General features: G+C 51.2%; 1 protein-coding gene across 1 annotated transcript in view; it reads right to left on the bottom strand.

Moving 5' to 3' along the window:
• Positions 1-21,429, bottom strand: part of PLEKHG4B (pleckstrin homology and RhoGEF domain containing G4B) — a 70,590-nt gene that overhangs the window by 33,912 nt on the left and 15,249 nt on the right. The window contains 1 exon segment of the mRNA XM_033110841.1: positions 6,096-6,293. Coding sequence (XP_032966732.1) covers positions 6,096-6,293 — 198 coding nt within the window.

Raw genomic sequence — 21,429 nt, 5'->3', positions numbered from 1 at the left:
ACAGGAACTCCTCACACAGGTCTGTCCCCTGATAGCAAGTACTCACACAGGTCTGTCCCTGAGAGGAAGTCCTCACACAGGTCTGTCCCCTGAGAGGAAGTCCTCACACAGGTCTGTCCCCTGAGAGGAAGTCCTCACACAGGTCTGTGCCTGAGAGGAAGTCCTCACACAGATCTGTCCCCTGAGAGGAACTCCTCACACAGGTCTGTCCCCTCATAGGATGTCCTAACACAGGTCTGTCCCGAGAGGAGATCCTCACAGAGGTCTGTCCCCTGATAGGAAGTCCTCACACAGGTCTGTCCCCTGATAGGAAGTCCTCACACAGATCTGTCCCTTGACAGGAACTCCTCACACAGGTCTGTCCCCTGACAGGAACTCCTCACACAGGTCTGTCCCCTGATAGAATGTCCTCACACAGATCTGTCTCGAGAGGAGATCCTCACACAGGGCTGTGCCTGAGAGGAAGTCCTCACACAGATCTGTCCCCTGAGAGGAAGTCCTCACACAGGTCTGTTCCCGGACAGGAACTCCTCACACAGGACTGTCCCCTGACAGGAAGTCCTCACACAGATCTGTCCCCTGAGAGGAAGTCCTCACACAGATCTGTCCCCTGAGAGGAAGTCCTCACACAGCTCTGTCCCCTGAGAGGAAGTCCTCACACATGTCTGTCCCCTGAGCGGAAGTCCTCACACAGGTCTGTCCCCGATAGGAAGTCCTCACACAGGTCTGTCCCCTGATAGGAAGTCCTCACACAGGTCTGTCCGCTGATAGGAAGTCCTCACACAGGTCTGTCCCCTGATAGGAAGTCCTCACACAGATCTGTCCCCTGAGAGAAAGTCCTCACAGAGGTTTGTCCCCTGACAGAAAGTCCTCACACAGATCTGTCCCCAGAGAGGAACTCCTCACACAGGTCTGTCCCCTGATAGGAAGTCCTCACACAGGTCCGTCCCCTGAGAGGATGTCCTCACACAGATCTGTCTCGAGAGGAGATCCTCACAGGTCTGTCCCCTGACAGGAAGTCCTCACACAGATCTGTCCCAAGAGAGGAACTCCTCACACAGATCTGTCCCCTGATAGGAAGTCCTCACACAAGTCTGTCCCCTGATAGGATGTCCTCACACAGATCTGTCTCGAGAGGAGATCCTCACAGGTCTGTCCCCTGACAGGAAGTCCTCACACAGATCTGTCCCAAGAGAGAAACTCCTCACACAGATCTGTCCCCTGATAGGAAGTCCTCACACAAGTCTGTCCCCTGATAGGAAGTCCTCACACAGGTCTGTCCCGAAAGGAGATCCTCACACAGATCTGTCCCCTGAGAGGAAGTCCTCACACAGATCTGTCCCCTGAGAGGAAGTCCTCACACAGATCTGTCCCCTGAGAGGAAGTCCTCACACAGCTCTGTCCCCTGAGAGGAAGTCCTCACACAGATCTGTCCCCTGAGAGAAAGTCCTCACAGAGGTTTGTCCCCTGACAGAAAGTCCTCACACAGATCTGTCCCCAGAGAGGAACTCCTCACACAGGTCTGTCCCCTGATAGGAAGTCCTCACACAGGTCCGTCCCCTGAGAGGATGTCCTCACACAGATCTGTCTCGAGAGGAGATCCTCACAGGTTGTCCCCTGACAGGAAGTCCTCACACAGGTCTGTCCCCTGACAGGAACTCCTCACACAGGTCTGTCCCCTGACAGGAACACCTCACACAGGTCTGTCCCCTGAGAGGAAGTCCTCACACAGATCTGTCCCCTGAGAGGAAGTCCTCACACAGCTCTGTCCCCTGAAAGGAAGTCCTCACACATGTCTGTCCCCTGAGCGGAAGTCCTCACACAGGTCTGTCCCCGATAGGAAGTCCTCACACAGGTCTGTCCCCTGATAGGAAGTCCTCACACAGGTCCGTCCCCTGAGAGGAACTCCTCACACAGGTCTGTCCCTTGATAGGAAGTCCTCACACAGATCTGTCCCCTGATAGGAAGTCCTCACACAGGTCTGTCCCCTGACAGGAACTCCTCACACAGGTCTGTCCCCTGACAGGAACACCTCACACAGGTCTGTCCCCTGAGAGGAAGTCCTCACACAGATCTGTCCCCTGAGAGGAAGTCCTCACACAGCTCTGTCCCCTGATAGGAAGTCCTCACACAAGTCTGTCCCCTGATAGGAAGTCCTCACACAGGTCTGTCCCCTGACAGGAACTCCTCACACAGGTCTGTCCCCTGACAGGAACACCTCACACAGGTCTGTCCCCTGAGAGGAAGTCCTCACACAGATCTGTCCCCTGAGAGGAAGTCCTCACACAGCTCTGTCCCCTGAAAGGAAGTCCTCACACATGTCTGTCCCCTGAGCGGAAGTCCTCACACAGGTCTGTCCCCGATAGGAAGTCCTCACACAGGTCTGTCCCCTGATAGGAAGTCCTCACACAGGTCCGTCCCCTGAGAGGAACTCCTCACACAGGTCTGTCCCTTGATAGGAAGTCCTCACACAGATCTGTCCCAAGAGAGGAACTCCTCACACAGATCTGTTCCCTGATAGGAAGTCCTCACACAAGTCTGTCCCCTGATAGGAAGTCCTCACACAGGTCTGTCCCCTGACAGGAACTCCTCACACAGGTCTGTCCCCTGACAGGAACACCTCACACAGGTCTGTCCCCTGAGAGGAAGTCCTCACACAGATCTGTCCCCTGAGAGGAAGTCCTCACACAGCTCTGTCCCCTGAAAGGAAGTCCTCACACATGTCTGTCCCCTGAGCGGAAGTCCTCACACAGGTCTGTCCCCGATAGGAAGTCCTCACACAGGTCTGTCCCCTGATAGGAAGTCCTCACACAGGTCCGTCCCCTGAGAGGAACTCCTCACACAGGTCTGTCCCTTGATAGGAAGTCCTCACACAGATCTGTCCCAAGAGAGGAACTCCTCACAGAGGTCTGTTCCCTGACAGCAAGTCCTCACACAGATCTGTCCCAAGAGAGGAAGGCCTCACACAGGTCTGTCCCTTGATAGGAAGTCCTCACACAGGTCCGTCCCCTGAGAGGAACTCCTCACAGAGGTCTGTCCCCTGACAGGAAGTCCTCACACAGGTCTGTCCCCTGATAGCAAGTACTCACACAGGTCTGTCCCTGAGAGGAAGTCCTCACACAGGTCTGTCCCCTGAGAGGAAGTCCTCACACAGCTCTGTCCCCTGAGAGGAAGTCCTCACACATGTCTGTCCCCTGATAGGAAGTCCTCACACAGGTCTGTCCCGAGAGGAAGTCCTCACACAGATCTGTCCCCTGAGAGGAAGTCCTCACACAGCTCTGTCCCCTGAGAGGAAGTCCTCACACATGTCTGTCCCCTGAGCGGAAGTCCTCACACAGGTCTGTCCCCGATAGGAAGTCCTCACACAGGTCTGTCCCCTGATAGGAAGTCCTCACACAGGTCCGTCCCCTGAGAGGAACTCCTCACACAGGTCTGTCCGCTGATAGGAAGTCCTCACACAGGTCTGTCCCCTGAGAGGAACTCCTCACACAGGTCTGTCCCTTGAGAGAAAGTCCTCACAGAGGTTTGTCCCCTGACAGAAAGTCCTCACACAGATCTGTCCCCAGAGAGGAACTCCTCACACAGGTCTGTCCCCTGATAGGAAGTCCTCACACAGGTCTGTCCCCTGATAGGAAGTCCTCACACAGGTCCGTCCCCTGAGAGGATGTCCTCACACAGATCTGTCTCGAGAGGAGATCCTCACAGGTCTGTCCCCTGACAGGAAGTCCTCACACAGATCTGTCCCAAGAGAGGAACTCCTCACACAGATCTGTCCCCTGATAGGAAGTCCTCACACAAGTCTGTCCCCTGATAGGAAGTCCACACACAGGTCTGTCCCGAAAGGAGATCCTCACACAGATATGTCCCCTGAGAGGAAGTCCTCACACAGATCTGTCCCCTGAGAGGAAGTCCTCACACAGGTCTGTCCCCTGACAGGAACTCCTCACACAGGTCTGTCCCCTGAGAGGAAGTCCTCACACAGATCTGTCCCCTGAGAGGAAGTCCTCACACAGCTCTGTCCCCTGAGAGGAAGTCCTCACACATGTCTGTCCCCTGAGCGGAAGTCCTCACACAGGTCTGTCCCCAATAGGAAGTCCTCACACAGGTCTGTCCCCTGATAGGAAGTCCTCACACAGGTCCGCCCCCTGAGAGGAACTCCTCACACAGGTCTGTCCCTTGATAGGAAGTCCTCACACAGATCTGTCCCAAGAGAGGAACTCCTCACAGAGGTCTGTTCCCTGACAGCAAGTCCTCACACAGATCTGTCCCCTGATAGGAAGTCCTCACACAGGTCTGTCCCCGATAGGAAGTCCTCACACAGGTCTGTCCCCTGATAGGAAGCCCTCACACAGGTCCGTCCCCTGAGAGGAACTCCTCACAGAGGTCTGTCCCCTGACAGGAAGTCCTCACACAGATCTGTCCCAAGAGAGGAACTCCTCACACAGATCTGTCCCCTGATAGGAAGTCCTCACACAAGTCTGTTCCCTGATAGGAAGTCCTCACACAGGTCTGTCCCGAAAGGAGATCCTCACACAGATCTGTCCCCTGATAGGAAGTCCTCACACAGATCTGTCCCCTACAGGAAGTCCTCATACAGGTCTGTCCCCTGATAGGAAGTCCTCACACAGGTCTGTCCCTGATAGGAAGTCCTCACACAGGTCTGTCCCCTGATAGGAAGTCCTCACACAGATCTGTCCCCTGAGAGGAACTCCTCACACAGGTCTGTCCCTTGAGAGAAAGTCCTCACAGAGGTTTGTCCCCTGACAGAAAGTCCTCACACAGATCTGTCCCCAGAGAGGAACTCCTCACACAGGTCTGTCCCCTGATAGGAAGTCCTCACACAGGTCTGTCCCCTGATAGGAAGTCCTCACACAGGTCCGTCCCCTGAGAGGATGTCCTCACACAGATCTGTCTCGAGAGGAGATCCTCACAGGTCTGTCCCCTGACAGGAAGTCCTCACACAGATCTGTCCCAAGAGAGGAACTCCTCACACAGATCTGTCCCCTGATAGGAAGTCCTCACACAAGTCTGTCCCCTGATAGGAAGTCCTCACACAGGTCTGTCCCGAAAGGAGATCCTCACACAGATCTGTCCCCTGAGAGGAAGTCCTCACACAGATCTGTCCCCTGAGAGGAAGTCCTCACACAGGTCTGTCCCTGACAGGAACTCCTCACACAGGTCTGTCCCCTGAGAGGAAGTCCTCACACAGATCTGTCCCCTGAGAGGAAGTCCTCACACAGCTCTGTCCCCTGAGAGGAAGTCCTCACACATGTCTGTCCCCTGAGCGGAAGTCCTCACACAGGTCTGTCCCCGATAGGAAGTCCTCACACAGGTCTGTCCCCTGATAGGAAGTCCTCACACAGGTCCGTCCCCTGAGAGGAACTCCTCACACAGGTCTGTCCCTTGACAGGAAGTCCTCACACAGATCTGTCCCAAGAGAGGAACTCCTCACAGAGGTCTGTTCCCTGACAGCAAGTCCTCACACAGATCTGTCCCAAGAGAGGAAGTCCTCACACAGGTCCGTCCCCTGAGAGGAACTCCTCACAGAGGTCTGTCCCCTGACAGGAAGTCCTCACACAGATCTGTCCCAAGGGAGGAACTCCTCACACAGATCTGTCCCCTGATAGGAAGTCCTCACACAGATCTGTCCCCTACAGGAAGTCCTCATACAGGTCTGTCCCCTGATAGGAAGTCCTCACACAGGTCTGTCCCTGATAGGAAGTCCTCACACAGGTCCGTCCCCTGATAGGAAGTCCTCACACAGGTCTGTCCCGAAAGGAGATCCTCACACAGGTCTGTCCCTGAGAGGAAGTCGTCACACATGTCTGTCCCCTGACAGGAAGTCCTCATTCTTGTCTGTCCCCTAACAGGAAGTCCTTCACACAGGTCTGTCCCTGAGAGGAAGTCCTCACACAGGTGCTGTCCCCTGAGAGGAGACCCTCTCACAGGTCTGTCCCTGAGAGGAGGTCCTCACATGAGTCTGTCCCTGAGGGCAGGTCCTCACCCGGCTCTATCCCCCGAGAGAAAGTCCTCACACAGGTCTGTCCCCTGAGAGGAGGTCTCTCACAGGCTTGTCCTCCGGGATGGGTACTCACACAGGCCTCCTGCTGCAAGTGCTGAAGCGCCCTCTTGGCTGGGATGAGGAAGTCAGTGAGGCAGCGCAGTCCGTCCCCTCCGTGGAGCCTTTCTATCACGCTGAATACCTGCCAGAGCACGGTGACTGCTGTGGCCTCAAATGGTGGGTAGAGGGCAGAGAGTGTGTTCTGGATGTAGGTGTCAAGGGTTTCCAGATTCTGAAATGGAAGAGAGGTCCAGAAATTTAAGATACCAATTAAGACATATATGTGGGCCCTCTCATAGCCTGGCACTTAGGGGTCCTTGAAGGCACATGTCTTAGTCTTGGTGTGTGATTATATTTATGAAATAGGGAAAGTACAAGAGAGTCCTCAGCATAGAGGGCAGTTTCTATTGGGTACCAATGCTTGTCCTTCACGTTGTCATACACTGAGGAAGTGCCTGCAGCTACATTAGGTACATTTGATACCTCTGTCCTGTAGGGCAACCCAAAATAACACTTTGCTAGTGCGGGTTGTCACTGTTGTCACACGAGGTACAATCAAGTTTAGATTTGGCCTAAGTTCCATCCTATCAAATTCTGAAATATGTACCTTAAATGCTCCATATTAGAATCTTCTGTGGAACATGTGAAATTTCTCAGGGGCTTTTCCCTTTCCTGCATCCCCCTCCTGGCAATCCTGAGTTTGCATGTGGAATGTGGGGCCTTGTGGGGAAGACAGAGCTGGTCTACATGCCATTTTATACCTTGAAAATAAGTTCATACCCAGCTAAAACATTTTTATTGATGAATTTTTTAAAAATTTAAATAGAAACCATTAGGACATCCTTCATCTAAATCACAGAATTGTGCCCATTCTGTCATTCTGAAAATAGCAACACTGGTACCTAATTTCCCCTTTACATTTTTGGTGCAACATGCTTTATGTAAAGACGGAATGCTTTTAGTTTTCAAAAAGTTTAATGCTATTTTTAGATGTAACATTTCCTGAGGAAATATCACAAGGTTCATTTGTTTGGAAAAGAAATGCCAGGCTACAAATGAGTGTGAAAACCCAAAGAGGTTAAAATTCCAAAGTTGATTTTTAAAGGGACAACAGTGATATGTGAGACTCTTTTAAACAGCTAATCATAGAGACACTTTCCTAAGGAAATTGACAACAACACAGAGATTCCTCTGAGCTTGATGTGAATAAGGACTCAGAGGGATGCTGTCCTGTCTGAGGGGCCAGGCCGCACAGAGACGGGGGAGACACAGGCTGCAGGGTCATTTCAGCTTCTGGAAACCACGTGACTTACAGGAGACCTGAGCTAGATCAGCTCCTGCCTCCATGACAGCGTCACGGTGAGGCGGCAGGTCAGACGCCCACACAAGTTTCTCCATGTCCGTCTGTACTTCTCCACACAACTGGCTCTTCTGTCAATAGGAATTATCTAAATACTTATTTTGTCCAGAAAATGCTGATGGGGTCTGATTTCCAAAACCTCAAATCACACATCGAGTCAGGAGCAAACCTCTAGTAGTGAGAATGAATGGAGCTGGTCCTGAGCCAGGGGCAGAAATCAACCTCCGGGAGCAACTCTGTACAGAGATTCAAAGCAAATGCTAATTGTGACACAAGATACTGGCAGGAAGGAAGTGGAACATGATCCTAGGGGCCCGTCTTTAATTACCTATGTTTGAGGAATTGAAATGCAAACTTTGGACCACGCTAGTGAGAGATGCCCTTTTGCTCCTCAGATGCCCAAATCCAGGCCCACGCCTCCTCCAGACCCACAGGGCGGGTCCTGACCTCTCATGTCCAGCTGTGGTCAGCAGCCTCCTGCCAGTTGGTTATCTTGGCCTCTATCTCAACAATTCATTACCTGAAAAGTGCCTAACGTGAGAAGGAGAGGGGTCGGTGCTTGCAGAGACCCTAGAGACGGCCCTGGTCACTCACAGGTCAGCCACAGGCTCCCTGGCCTTCTCTGCCCTTAGATTCCCATTGTAACTGGGTCAGGCCCCCACACTCCGCCCCGGCCCCAAGGGTGCCCCTCTACCAGTTCCCACTTCCTGAGCAGCATGCCCCACTCAGAGCCTGGTCCTGGCAAGAGCTGCCCAAGGGAAGCTGTGTGCTGGTCAAGAGGCCATTTCCCACGTCAAGGAGGTTGAGGAAGCCTAGGAGAAGCCTAAGTGAAACAACTTCTCTGGCCTCTTTTTTAATTTTAAGAATAATTTTCCAATTATAGTTGGCATTCAATAACATACTAGTTTTGAGGCAGGACACGTAGCCTGGGAAGTTGACAACCCCCTCCAGGGTACGGTGGTGCCTCACTGGTTACACCAGCAGCAAAATGAATGTATTAGCACCTACGGCTGGAGTAAAACAAGAACCTGTTTCTTCTACCTGGACTGATCTGTATAACCCGGACCTGACCTCTAGCTAATTATGTCATTATAATCTCATTTGCGTTGCAGTTACTATGATTCCCATCATGCCTCTGATGCCATGACAGTTCTTGACGAACCAAACAGGGAAGAAAAAGCAGGAAATGGAGGGTCCCGTTCAGGGGAGGAGATGAATGAACCATATCAATGAAACATCACCAATTCCTTGCCCAGGAGAGAGAAAAACCCCTGATCGTGACTTTCTTGGTACAATTCGTTCTCTGAGTTTACCCTCACTTTCCTATCAAGTGTGTACTTTCATTTTTAATAAATCACTTTCGCTGTTTTGCATCTATCTCGCTCTTGAATTATTTCTCCACAGACACGAGGACCCAGGCACCGCTGCTCTGGGTTGAGTCCTCTCTTGGATGTCCCTGTGAGCCTCCAGCGACAGTTTCAGGTGTACAACATAGTGATTACATGGTTATATACCTTACAAAGTTACCCCCAATAAGTCTAGTACCCACCTGATACCATACATAGTTATTAATGAATTACTGACTATATTCCCTGTATATAAACTCCACATGCTGAACTTTACATCCCCATGACTATTTTATAACCACCAATTTGTACTTCTTAATCCCTTCCCCTTTTATATGCAGCCCCCATCTAGCAACCATCAAAATGTCCTCTGCTTTGTTTGTTCATTTATTTTGTTTTTTAGACTTTACATATAAGTGAGATTATATGGCATTTGTCTTTCTCTGTCTGCCTTATTTCACTTGGCATAATATTCTCCAGGTTCATTCATGTTGATGCAAAAGGTAAGATTTCATTCTTTTTTATGGCCGACTAATACTCCATTGTACATATGTACCACCTCTTCTTTATCCAAGTGTCTATTGATGGGCACTTAGGTTGTTTCAATATCTTGTCCACTGTAAATACTGCTGTAATGAACATATGATGGATATGTCTCTTCATATTAGTGTTTTGGAGTTTTTTGGGATAAATACCCAGGAATGAAATGGCTAGGTCATAAGGTATTTCTATTCTTAATTTTTTGAAGAACTGCCATACTGTTTTTCGCAGTGGCCGCACCAATTTTCAATCCCACCAACAGTGCACAAGGTTCTCTTTTCTCCACATCCTCGCCAGTACTTGCTGCTCTTTGATTTACTGATGATGGCCCTTCTAACACGTGTGAGTACTCATGTGGTCTTCTCCAACCCTTACATGCTAATGTGCCCTAAGTGACATGGAGGGCCCTGCCCGCACAGCCCTTCCTGACTGTCACTTGCCTCTCTGGGACATTCATGGCCAGGGAGAGACAGAGACACAGTCTCAGGGTCAGTGCCACAGGAGCTCCCAAGCCATTCTGTGGATGCTGTTCGTTCTCGATCTGGGAAGAGCGGTCATAATAAACAAGGCAGATTACATGACCAGCTAGGTTAGGGCCTGCACCCAGAAGAGACATAAACCTGCAGCCAGAAAGGCTGACCCAGGCTGGAGCACTGTGTGTGTGTGCTCGGTACAAGCCAACTGTTCCCACTTGCACATGACTCTAACAACCCAAGTTTTCTGGTCCACACAAATTACAAGAGGGTGAGGGCGACACACAGGAGGCTGACAGCAGAAAGGCATAAACCCTTACATTACAGCAAAATCAAGTTGGCTTGAGTATATTCAACTCTGCTTAAGAAAACAGGAAAATATACAGCATATTTTAGAAAGATTTTCATACTAAAGGTTTAAAAACAACACTATCTTGGTAATACGATATGGTCAAGTTCAGTCTTGTAGGACATTTAATCAGTCTGGCATTTTCCTCCCTCATGTTTGCTGGGCCAAATGTGTATGCGAGGGTCAGTGTGTGTGTGTGTGTGTGTGTGTGTGTGTGTGTGTAGGCTGGGTGTGAGGGCCAGTGTGTGTGCGAGGGCCAGAGTGCGCGTAAGGGTTAGTGTGTGTGTGCGAGGGCCGTGTGTGTGTGTGTGTGAAGAATGGGTGTGAGGACCAGTGTGTGTGTAAGGGCCAGGTGTGTGTGTGAAGGTGACCTGTATGTATGAGGGCCAGTGTATATGTGTGTGTGTGTATGTGTGTGTGCCAGTGTATGTGTGAAAGTCAGTGTGTGAGGGCCAGTATGTGTGTAAGGGTCAGTGTGTGTGTGAAGGTCAGTGTGTGTGTGAGAACCGTGTGTGAGGTCCAATGTGTATGTGCACAAGTGTCAGTGTGTGAGGGCCAGTGTGTGTGCAAGGGCTTCTGAAGATGTGTGTGCACGTGTATAGAAGTGGGGAGCCAAGAGAAGTACATGTTGGCAAAGTGTTAAAAAAGTTTCTGGGCCAGTGTGTGCAGAGGAAGAGGACACGGGGTCAGGTCGAGTGGCATGAGCACTCACAAGGGGTTCAGCCTGAGCCTCTCTACACACTACATCTCGCCGGTTCACCAAACCTCGCGAAGCATCGAAACCAGCAAAGAAAAGAGGAATGTGAGGGGACAATGGCAAATGTTGATGACTGTTGATGATGAGGGACTGATCTCTTCCTTATGTGACTCAGGACTCCTGATTCAAGGGAACGCACACATGGAGGTGGGCTGACTTTAAACCACAGGATGTTCGCCTGTTTACCTGATCGTGAACTCTCGTGGCTTAAGTGCCATTCGTGCTGCACACGTCAGGGGCTTGGCTGACTCAGACTCGCAGCATTCTGAACTGTGAACTCAGTGTAGCTGAATGTCGGGCTGCCTTTGCGTTGAATAGCAGAAAATTTCTGTGTCTGCAAAAACATTTTAAAGCTCCACTCTTCAACAACAGATTTATTTTCCCTATAAAATGCTTTAGGTAAAATTTTACCTAAATGGGGATGAGTCTTAAAGTCAAAACCCTTGTTTCTCGTCATACCTGTGCTCCCTGTGACGACACATGGTGTTCCTGCCACCAGATCCTCGAGACCACTCTTGGTGGATGGCCCTCCCTGTGACCCTCCACGCCTCACACATGCCAGAGATGAGGAGACAAAGGCTGGCATCTGAAGGCCCGTTGGTGTCCACCCCATGGTGGGGCCGGTCTCTGGAACCTGAGACAGCCGGCTTCTTCCTTACCCTCACAGGATGGTGTGGATTGGGAAGGGAGCAGGTAACACTAAAATTCCCAGCAAAGGGAATGTCTTCCCATTTGGAGTACTGTGCTGACCTAAAGAGGCCACATGAGCAGGTGAGGGAACAGCAGCGTGCCCTGTCCAGGGCCTGGCAGGCTGGAAGGACGTGGTTGGGGTGTCCCAGCAACGAGTGCCCATCAATGCTCACGGTTTAATTCAAGCATAACTATCACCCTAAGCGTGAGTGAGGGCACCAGCCCAGGACAGAGCCCAGGGCCGTGGGAGTGGCTGTCAGCAAGGTGGGCCTACACATCAGGACCCCTTTACCTGCTGAGGGGGCCACCACACCCCCGAGGAAGGGCACCCCATGATGACAGATTGCTGGAAAAAGAGGTTCCCAAGCAGGTGGTGCATTCTGGGCTGCGAGACCCTTTCCCTACCCCCCCCCCCCACATACAGCCTCTCCCATCCCAATGGGGACAGAAAATGCAGGAGCGTCACAGGTGTCTGCACAGCCACCTTGGGGACACCTTTCCTGTGGCCACTCCCAGGACTAAAGGTACTGCACTACTCAACCTAGAGGGCGATTCCTTGATGTTTGGGTCCCTGTGCCCCAGGAACAGTAGGGCGTGTCTAGGAAGGATGGCAGGACATTTAGGACAAGGTCTCGGGTGGGGTAAGGGGGGACCCAACAGCAGTGGTGGCAAAAGGTGGCACAGTCCTGTCCACCTCCACATCAGTCAGGCTGGGGGGCCTCTGGGACCCAGTCACATCCTCTCACTCTGAAATCCAACGGGCAGACACCAGGGTACACACAACAGACAGAAAGTGGGGCTACGGGTGTCATCTAGGAGGCAGAGCCTGGGTCGGGGGGGTGGTCACCAAGGCCCACCACGTGGTCTGGGAGCTTGGCTCATCCTGCAGCCCCCACACCAGTCCCCCATGATTAGATGCCACAGCCCAGGGCGAGGCCACCTATAGTAGGGGAAGTGGGGGTGCCTGGTACCCAGGCACCTCCACCCCAGAAGGCAGAGTGGCTTTTAATTCACCGCCGTGGCCTCTGCCTCTGTTCAGATTTCATAAACAAAGCTCAGGATGTACCTGGAGAATCCTGCAGCCAGGGATGGGAGGGGCCTTGCTCTGCCCTACTTTTCGGTCAATAGCAGCTTTCTCAGCCTGCAGGGGCCGGGGGGCCGGCTGTGAAACCCCATTCCCAGGAGGCTTGCCCTGGGCAGTCGACCTGGTTAGAGCTGCCCAGGTGCTGCTAACAGGGGCCTCCTTCCTGAAAGGGCCCAGTGACTGCACCCGGCATCCTGCCCAGGGCACCGATGGCCATCACTGCTTTCCTGTGTACACAGACCCAGAGTCTACCTCTGACTCAAAGAAACCTGTCTAGAAAGCCTGGTCCCCTCAGCTAGGGTGGTGTGCCAGCCTGTCTACACCCAGTAGGCCTACATCCAACCGGTCTATACCTGGTCTGTCTACACCTGCTCTGTCTACACCAGGCCTGTGTACAAATGGTCGGTGTACACCGGTCGGTCAACACTCGGCCTGTCTATACCCGCCTTGCTTTCCACTCGCAGGCTATTGTGTATGTGGGAGTCCACACCCTCATGGCTTTGGGCTGAGATGTTTCTAAGGTGTGGATATTCTTCCAGCCCAAAGCCAGTGCCCAGAGGGAAGAAGGAAGGGATGGGCAGTGCCTTGCTGGGTCTGCATTCAGCACTCTCGGAAGAGCTTGGGCAACCCACAAAGCAAGCGTTGCCCTTACTTCTGCTGGCATAGGGTCAGACACACCGGGCCCTGGCAAGGAGCCTCACCTGACACACACTTTTCTCATCCCGTATTCTACCGAGATGGCACAGGAAGCCCTGCGTGAGATGCCAGCAGCTGGGGCGGCTCTAGGGAGGCCACTCTAGATGAGACCCTCCTCTCCTGAAGCCACTGCTGCCCTTCAAACCTCTCGGTTACAACTACACTGGGTGGTGGCAGCTGCAGGAACAGCCCTGCTTTACGCCACCGCTCACCCCAACGCCTGTCCTCCCGGCAGCCAGGGACACGCACACCTGTTGCACCTGGGATCCACGTCTGACATTGCAGCCCCAGCTGGACCATCAAACAGGACTTGGGGGCCAGGTGAGCCACGAGGCTTCGCGGTGATGTCTCATGCTGGTGACCACACCACCACGATCTGACCAGAACCCCCCACACCAGACCGCATCAGGCAGCTTGCAGCCCCAGGAGGTCACGGCTGGTCCAACTCCCTTCCTATGAGCCCCCCCCCTGCTCAGGATGAGCCAGCCCTCCACTAACTCACAGTGTGAGGGGCAGAGGACCCAAAGGGCTAACCATGGTGCAGGAAACGAGGCCAAACCAGGGTGGGGCGGGCAGGTGAGAGCACGGCGTGGGCAGCAGCGGTGCCCGGGATCCAGGTCAGCTTCACGTGGACACAGGCACCGATGGGAGCCAGTGTCATGGGGAGGGTGGGGGGAAGGAGCCTTCCAGTGATCCCCTCTCCCTTCCTGCAGGGAACCCACCATCCATCCCTGGGACAGGCAGGGGCTGTCTGGGCTCTCCACAGGACCACAAGAGAGGACAGAATGGGGCCAGGGCATGGACGAGCAGCTGAGAGCTGAAAGCCCAGCAGAGCCCAGCAGGCCAGGTAGGGTGTCTGCGGGGGCCAGGGTCCCAGGAGGAAGAGAAGCTGAGGGAGTGCTGTCCAGAGCATCCCAGGGGCTGTCCCCAGGGCACTCATGGGCTCCTCCAGCAGTGAGGGGCAGGCAGGGGCTGGAGGTGGCTTTGGAGCCTCTGAACGCTGACAATCAGTCCACTATCTTCAAGCTCTGCAGCCGAGAGAGGGGGGTCTGCAGCAGCTCATCCCAGTGGGCAGGCCTCAGAGACACACACTGCAGCCTGCAGGGGACTGCGCCTTGTGCCTCGGTGAGCCCACATGCACACTAACAAGCACAGGCACCGTCTCCCCTCACATGTGCGCACCCCAAGCACAGGTAGTCTCCCCGCATGCGTGCACACCCACACGCACAGGTATAGTCTCCCTGCACGCGTGCACACCCACACTCACAGGTACAGTCTCCCCGCACACGTGCACACCCACAGTCACAGGTACAGTCTCCCCGCACACGTGCACACCCACACGTACAGGTACAGTCTCCCCACACGTGTGCACACCCACAAGCACTGGCAGTCTCCCCGCACGCGTGCACACCCACATGCACAGGTACAGTCTCCCCTGCACCTGTGCACACCCACAAGCACTGGCACAGTCTCCCCGCACGTGTGCACACCCACACGCACAGGTACAGTCTCCCCACACGCGTGCACACCCACAAGCACAGGTAGTCTCCCCGCACGCGTGCACACCCATAAGGATAGGCCAGTCTCCCGGTATGCGTGCACACCTACATGCACAGGTACTGTCTCCCCCGTGTGCATACTCGCACACACAGGCACGTACACTCAGAAAGTGCACGCACACTGCCCCGCTCCTGTCTGTGCAGCCCCTGGACCCAGCCTCTCCATCTGCAGCCTTGCTTTCCCCAGACCTGCTCTCGACCACGAACTGCTGTAGCAGCAAAGCCTGGAGCTCACAGAGCATTTGCACAAAAACACACTGCAGCATGAAATTTGTCTCTACAGCACAGCATTCACTCATTGGACACTAAATACTGCTTGCAGATTTTTTCTGTCAAATAATAAATATTAAATAAATAATTATGCAGGTATTTAAAACAAAGTATGTATTTAGATCGAAGATTGTTTTTTAAAATCCCAAGAGCAAAATTTCAATCTCAGGATCAGGATTTGCACCCGAAAAAAACGAGGAGCTGGATATGGAGCTTGCCTGTGTTTTCCTCTAGTTCCTGAGAATCCTTAAGAAAGGAACCAGTCTTGGTCCCAGTTCTGTCACAAACAGGGGTCCTTACGTTTTATGGCAGTTGAAAAGGGAAAAGCTAAGGGAGCCGCTTCCGTGAGCTGCAATTGACCTTTCCAGTCCCTTTTCCCTTCTCTAAGGACTAACAGCACGACTTCCAGGGTTACGGTCCTGCATGAGGTCTGTAACTCACAAAGTGCCACCAGCTATGATTTCCCACCTGAGGAGGACCTTCAACACGGTGTTGATGTTGCAAAGCTGAGGCTGCTGGCCTGCCCAAGGAAGCAGTGAGTCTACAGAACCTCGCAGGTGTCGGCACAGATGGACAATTCTGCAGGAAGGCAGTGGTTTCCAGGCAACTCTGGCTACTTCCAGCAGATGCCCCAACTTAAATTCCTAGGGGTTCACTGAACAAAAGCACTTCAGGGGCCTCAGAAGAGTAGAAACACTGGGGCCACAGAGAGGGAGCAGCATTGGGCCAGCCCCTGCCCCTGGTCGATGCTGGGTCTCTGAGTCAGAGACAAGATGCATGGAGCTGGCTCTGGGGATGTCCTGAGCGTTGCAGACCCTGCCCGGGCTCGCTGCTGCTCCCGCTAAGCAGTGAGCTTCCTGGGTCAGGGAGGAGGGTTCTACATGGCAGACAATCAGCGTGACCTGCCTGTCCTTGCTGTGAAGCAAGTCCTGGACGGCTCCATCTGGACATGCCTGTTGCTAGCCCCACCCGTTCCATTGGTGACCCGGGAAACCAGCTTTGGGCCTTTTCTGGGCAGAGGCAGCAGCATCTGTGCCAGTGGGCTGGGTCTTCTCTCCCTGACCAGAGCTCCCAGCCTGACCCCTGGGCCGCTGGAGCTCACCTCACACCTTCACAAACACCTCTCGGCCTTGCTAACCCAGGTAGCTTCTCAAGTTCAGAATTGCTCATTGGGTACTTAGTTGTTGTCCCCAAAAGTAGGCTCTGCTTTAGCCCCTGCATGTTCATGGACACGAGTTACATCAAGATGTGTCTACAGGACCATTAGAAGACAGAGGCAGGGAACCATCTGATCAAGTGTTTACCACAAACAAGTCCGGGCTCTACGGGAGCGGCATTTTGTGCAAAAGATGTAACATGATGACCCTTCTGAGGGACAGGAAATACCAGGACACCACTGACACTGAGCTGGCATAAGACACAGTAAACACCCTGGTAGGTTGCACTGTTCACAGAATCCCTGGCCACTGGTGTCAGGCGTAGCCATTTGACAAAGAGACGTGGTGGCCATGGCAGATGCCAGGTCTGGCAGAAGCTTTCAAGACAGAACGTGCCACCGTTTGCCAGGCAATACCACAGAGAGGACGCTCCACCAGCCTGGATCCCAGAGCAAAACTGATTGTGATGACCGTGACAGCGGGTAGCATGAGCGGGTTGTCACTGAGCTGGCAACTGAGACGGGTCGATGGCTACTGCAGCACAACATGACCGATGCCCCCAGGGCCTGGGACACGGGTCCAGGGACACCTGAACTAGGGCCTATGCCCACCAGGGCAGCCCAGCACACACCGTAGCATGTGTGAACCCCACACCGAGGGGCCCTCCTGGACAGGTGTCCTACATGCAGCTGGAAGAACTGAGCAGTCTGCAGACACGTCAGTCTGGAGCTGGATCTCAGATACTTCCCGGGGTCACCAAGCTCCACGAGGTAGGTTGAGCAGCATGACCTTGGGCTGCGTCCCCACAGTTGGCAAGGTGCTCCAGGATAGGAGGTTCATTTGTCATTTCTCAATCCTGTATTCCAGGAGGCTGAGAGTGTTTCAGAGACATCTCTGAAACTGAGTTTCATCACGCACAGACTTTGCTTTTCCGTGGTACAAACACTTTTCAGTGTCAGAGCCAAATTAGAAGACAAAAACAAAGGAGATATTTCAGGGTCATTCTTTAGGGCTATTCCTGTGTACAGGCCCAGGAGGTAAGCCCAGAAAACAATGTCTCCAAGTGTAACCATGAAAATGTCTTCTCAGCATTTACACACAACTTACCACCCTGTTTCCCTGAAAATAAGACCTAGCTGAGGAATCAGCTCTAATGCATCTTTTGGAGCAAAAATTAACATAAATCCAGTACTATATTACATTATATTGTATTATATTATATAAGACCTGGTATTATATTATTATATTATATCACATTATTATAAGACCCAGTATTATATCATAGTACAATAAGACTGGTTCTTATACTAATTTTTGCTGTAAAAGACACATTAGAGCTGATTGTCTGGTTAGGTCTTATTTTTGGGGAAACACGGTAAATAGGAAACAGTCATCTGACTTCAGTAATTTCAAGCTGGTGTGTGGATTACAATGGATTATGGGGTGCTGGGGATCCCAGACAATGAAAATCCTTTAATGTGCTGTGTCTACCAGCTGGCGTGTTAGAACAGCTCCGTGTGACCTTCCGCTCAGAACTGTGCTGGGATGGCCGCTAGGCGGGCTTCTCAGGCTTACGAGCAGAATGAGGCAGCAGTGCTACTTTCTTCTCCTCAAATGCCCAGATCCACCTGCAAGGACTTTCCAGGAGTCTTATGCTCCCCAGTTTCTTTTGAACTGGTTTTCCATTCTTCCTGCTTATCCCAGCTACCCAGAGTGACGCAGTGTTTCTCAGAACTGCTGAGCTGGAGCCGGTGGAAGGCTGCTCTGAAGGAAGTACTCTGGGCCTTCCCCCTCATCACCAGAGGAACACTCAGGATTGCGTCTGGACATTTGGGGCACCATGAGTCGCCCCAGTTCTCTGTCCCTGCTGCTCGCTACTTAATACTCAGAGGTCCACAAACCATGACCCCCAGTTGTCAGAAAAGAACAAAGAACAATAGTTTGTGACATGAAAATTATGAAATGCAAGTTTCAAAGCCAACAAATAAAGTTTTACTGGAACACAGCCACGGTCAGTCCACGTGTTGCCACTGGCTGCTTTTGTGCTGCAAAGGCAGATCTGGCGTTCTGTCCAAGACCATGAGCCCACCAAAGCCTAAAACACTTCCGGCCTTTCACAGAAAGCATGCTGACCCCACTGTGAAGGAGGGAACTGCTGCCAGGCAGCTGAGGGCCAGGATCACACGGCGAGTGGCCCACCTGCCTCCCGTCTGCGGCCCCGTTGCGTGGTGCCTGGCTCAGCACGCCTGCAGTTGCGGGTGAAGACGTGGAGCAGTGAGGGCTCTGCTCACACCATTCTCATCCAACAATTAAGCTGCAGCTCCTTCCCAGGGACATGTCATCCTTTGTGACTTAGCCCAGGAATAGCTTTGCTCCGTGTGCTGAGGCTGGGCCATTGACGGTCTCAGCCTGTGCTGGAGGGATGGTCCCCAGGAGCCTCTGTCTCTTGGGGCTTGTTCATTTGCACCCATGGTCAAGTGAACAGAAAGTGTCTAAAGCAGTTATTTAAAGTCCTGTTATTCTTTTTTTTCACTTGATAACCTAATGAGCTACAGGGGAATCCCCAAATGGGGGGCTGTGAAAGTGTCAGGGTGCATGTATTGTGAGGCACGTTAGAGAATAATGGCTGCACATGGGGAGTTGAGCACAATCCTCTGGTTTCTTCATTTGTGAAATGAGAAAATTACTATGAACCTAATTCAATTATCCCACAAAAGTTACAGTACAATTCATCAAAAAAGGACTGCAACGCTTTGTATTTTTTAATACAAAGGCAAACTGACAATAAAATGTTGGTTTTTAATGCATTGTAGCTGAATTTAGTTCTTTAATGCTTTTAGTTCTTTGAAGGTGCTCAATAAAAAGTGTACAAGACTGTTATTAACCACAATCAGTCCAAATTTCAGCTGGAGGTAAGAGGGTTGTTCGTTCTAATCGTGGTTGGAACAGGAGGATTACATCAACTTGAAAAGTCTCCTGTGCCCTTAATTACACCGAACCTAACCTCCTCCACTGGGCCCTCCATCGAGACCTGGCAGAGCAGTGCACGACCCGTGCACAGCCGTCTGTATCTGCACCATGTGTACAGTTCTCTCGGAGGATGACTAATAGCCACAGCCATTCTCTCCTGCTTAATTTACCTGGAAATTTACCTGGAAAACCCTCTGGCAGGAAAGGAAAGTGCTCTTGAAATATGTCGGCTGAACAAGATGTATAACTTCTCATGTATAAAGAGAAAAACGTGTTCTCATCCCTCCCATATTTTTGTTGTTCTTTTTGTTCACATCATTGTTAAATAGAGCCCAAACACCCTGTCCTGTCTGCCAGCACACTTGCCCCCTACATGGTCTCCAACAGGAAACAGGTAACTCCAGCTGCTGCTCTTGACAAAGGGTTGGAACTAGTTTTTCTAAGAGACAGATCTGACAGTAGATTCCCTAAATCACTAATTACAGATATTTTTACACTTTCAGATTACATTCCAATATAAATAAGAAAGGATTAGGTACAAAAACGCTAAGTGGGAGTGTGACATTGTATATTTGCACTACTAGTTTAAAAATGTCACCTAACATTTTTCCAAAGCATCCTGTGAACAGGGACTCCAGACCACAGCTGGAACACCTGCAAAAGCTGTGATGAAAGCCAAGAATCAGTCGGATTTGGGGTTTTCAAAAGGGGAGTACATGAATCCTAGAAAAGTCCCTCTCAGACTAGTAGTATCTCTGCTTGATGGTGCCATGAAGGTAGCTGGTACCAAGGTCCTAATTTTATTTTAACAATTAAGGTGAGAAGGGCTCAATTTACGGTATTAATAGAAAAACCACAGATATGTTTTCAAATTATACATGATTCCTGTGCTTTTCCTAAAGCACTATGTGACTTAAACTTAATATTTAGTTTGAGTGGGACAGGTGATAAGTGCTGGGCCTGGGTTGAGGCAGTGGAGGTGAGGGAGAGTGGAGGTGAGAGGTGGAGGTGACGGGGTTGAATGTGAGAGAGGGAGAAGGTGAGGGAGAGTACCGATGAGGAAGGACTTCTGATTATATGCTGGTAAATTATTTGGCCTCTGTCCCCTTTCGGGACAGTGTTCAACTGCAGAAGTCATGACCAGGATTTCTGAAATCTCACAAGGATCTGGCAGGAATTCTGGAAATAATGGCAGTACATCCACAGCGATAGCAGAATGCAGTGTACATGTGTGTAGACGTGAGCAAGTCTCAGGGATGTAGGAATCATATCCCTACATACAGGGACAGATGGGAAAATAGATGTGTGTCGTTGGAACACGCACCCAGGTTCTCTGGTCAGTGCTGTCCGAAGCCCCTCTCCCATGGTGGGGGGGGGGGTCCTTCTTTTCCCATGTCACATGCTGTGTTTTACTGACAGTGTTTGAACTAAAGAAACAAAACCAAGAAGCCCTAAGGAATGTGTCAACCTGTGAACAAAGTCTGGGAAGGAAAAACAGAAATAAAGCATCCAAATTAGAAATGAAGGAGTCAAACTGCCTCTGTTTGCAGATATCATGCTTTTATATGTGAAAATCCCATAGAATCCACAAATAACCTACTAAGGCTAATAATAAATGGATGCAGCAAAGTTGCGGCGTACAAGGTCAACATGCAAAACTCAGCTGTTTCTAGCAGTGAACCATCAAAAAAAGGAAATTAAGAAAATAACTCCATTATGTAATAGCACCCAAAAGGAATAAAATACCTAGGACACATTTAACCAGTGAGATGAAAGACTTGTACACTGAAAACTACAAAACATTACCAGGAAAAATTAAAGAAAGCTAAATAAATGGAAAAACTTCCTGTATTCATGGAATGAAAAGTTTAATATTGTTAAGATGTCAATAAAAATTCAGAACAATCTACCGTGTTTCCCCGAAAATAAGACCTAACCAGAAAATAAGCTCTAGCATGATTTTTCAGGATGACATCCCCTGAACATAAGCCCTAATGCGTCTTTTGGAGCAAAAGTTAATATAAGACCCAGTCTTATTTTCAGGGAAACACAGTACAAATTCAATGGATCTCTATCAAAACAGTAATGTCCTTTTCTCCAGAAACGGAAAAGACAAT

Source organism: Rhinolophus ferrumequinum, chromosome 7, assembly GCF_004115265.2.
Source record: "Rhinolophus ferrumequinum isolate MPI-CBG mRhiFer1 chromosome 7, mRhiFer1_v1.p, whole genome shotgun sequence".
NCBI lineage: Eukaryota > Metazoa > Chordata > Mammalia > Chiroptera > Rhinolophidae > Rhinolophus > Rhinolophus ferrumequinum.
The sequence above is the reverse complement of the archived record's forward strand: the minus strand, read 5'-3'. Positions and strand labels throughout refer to the sequence as shown.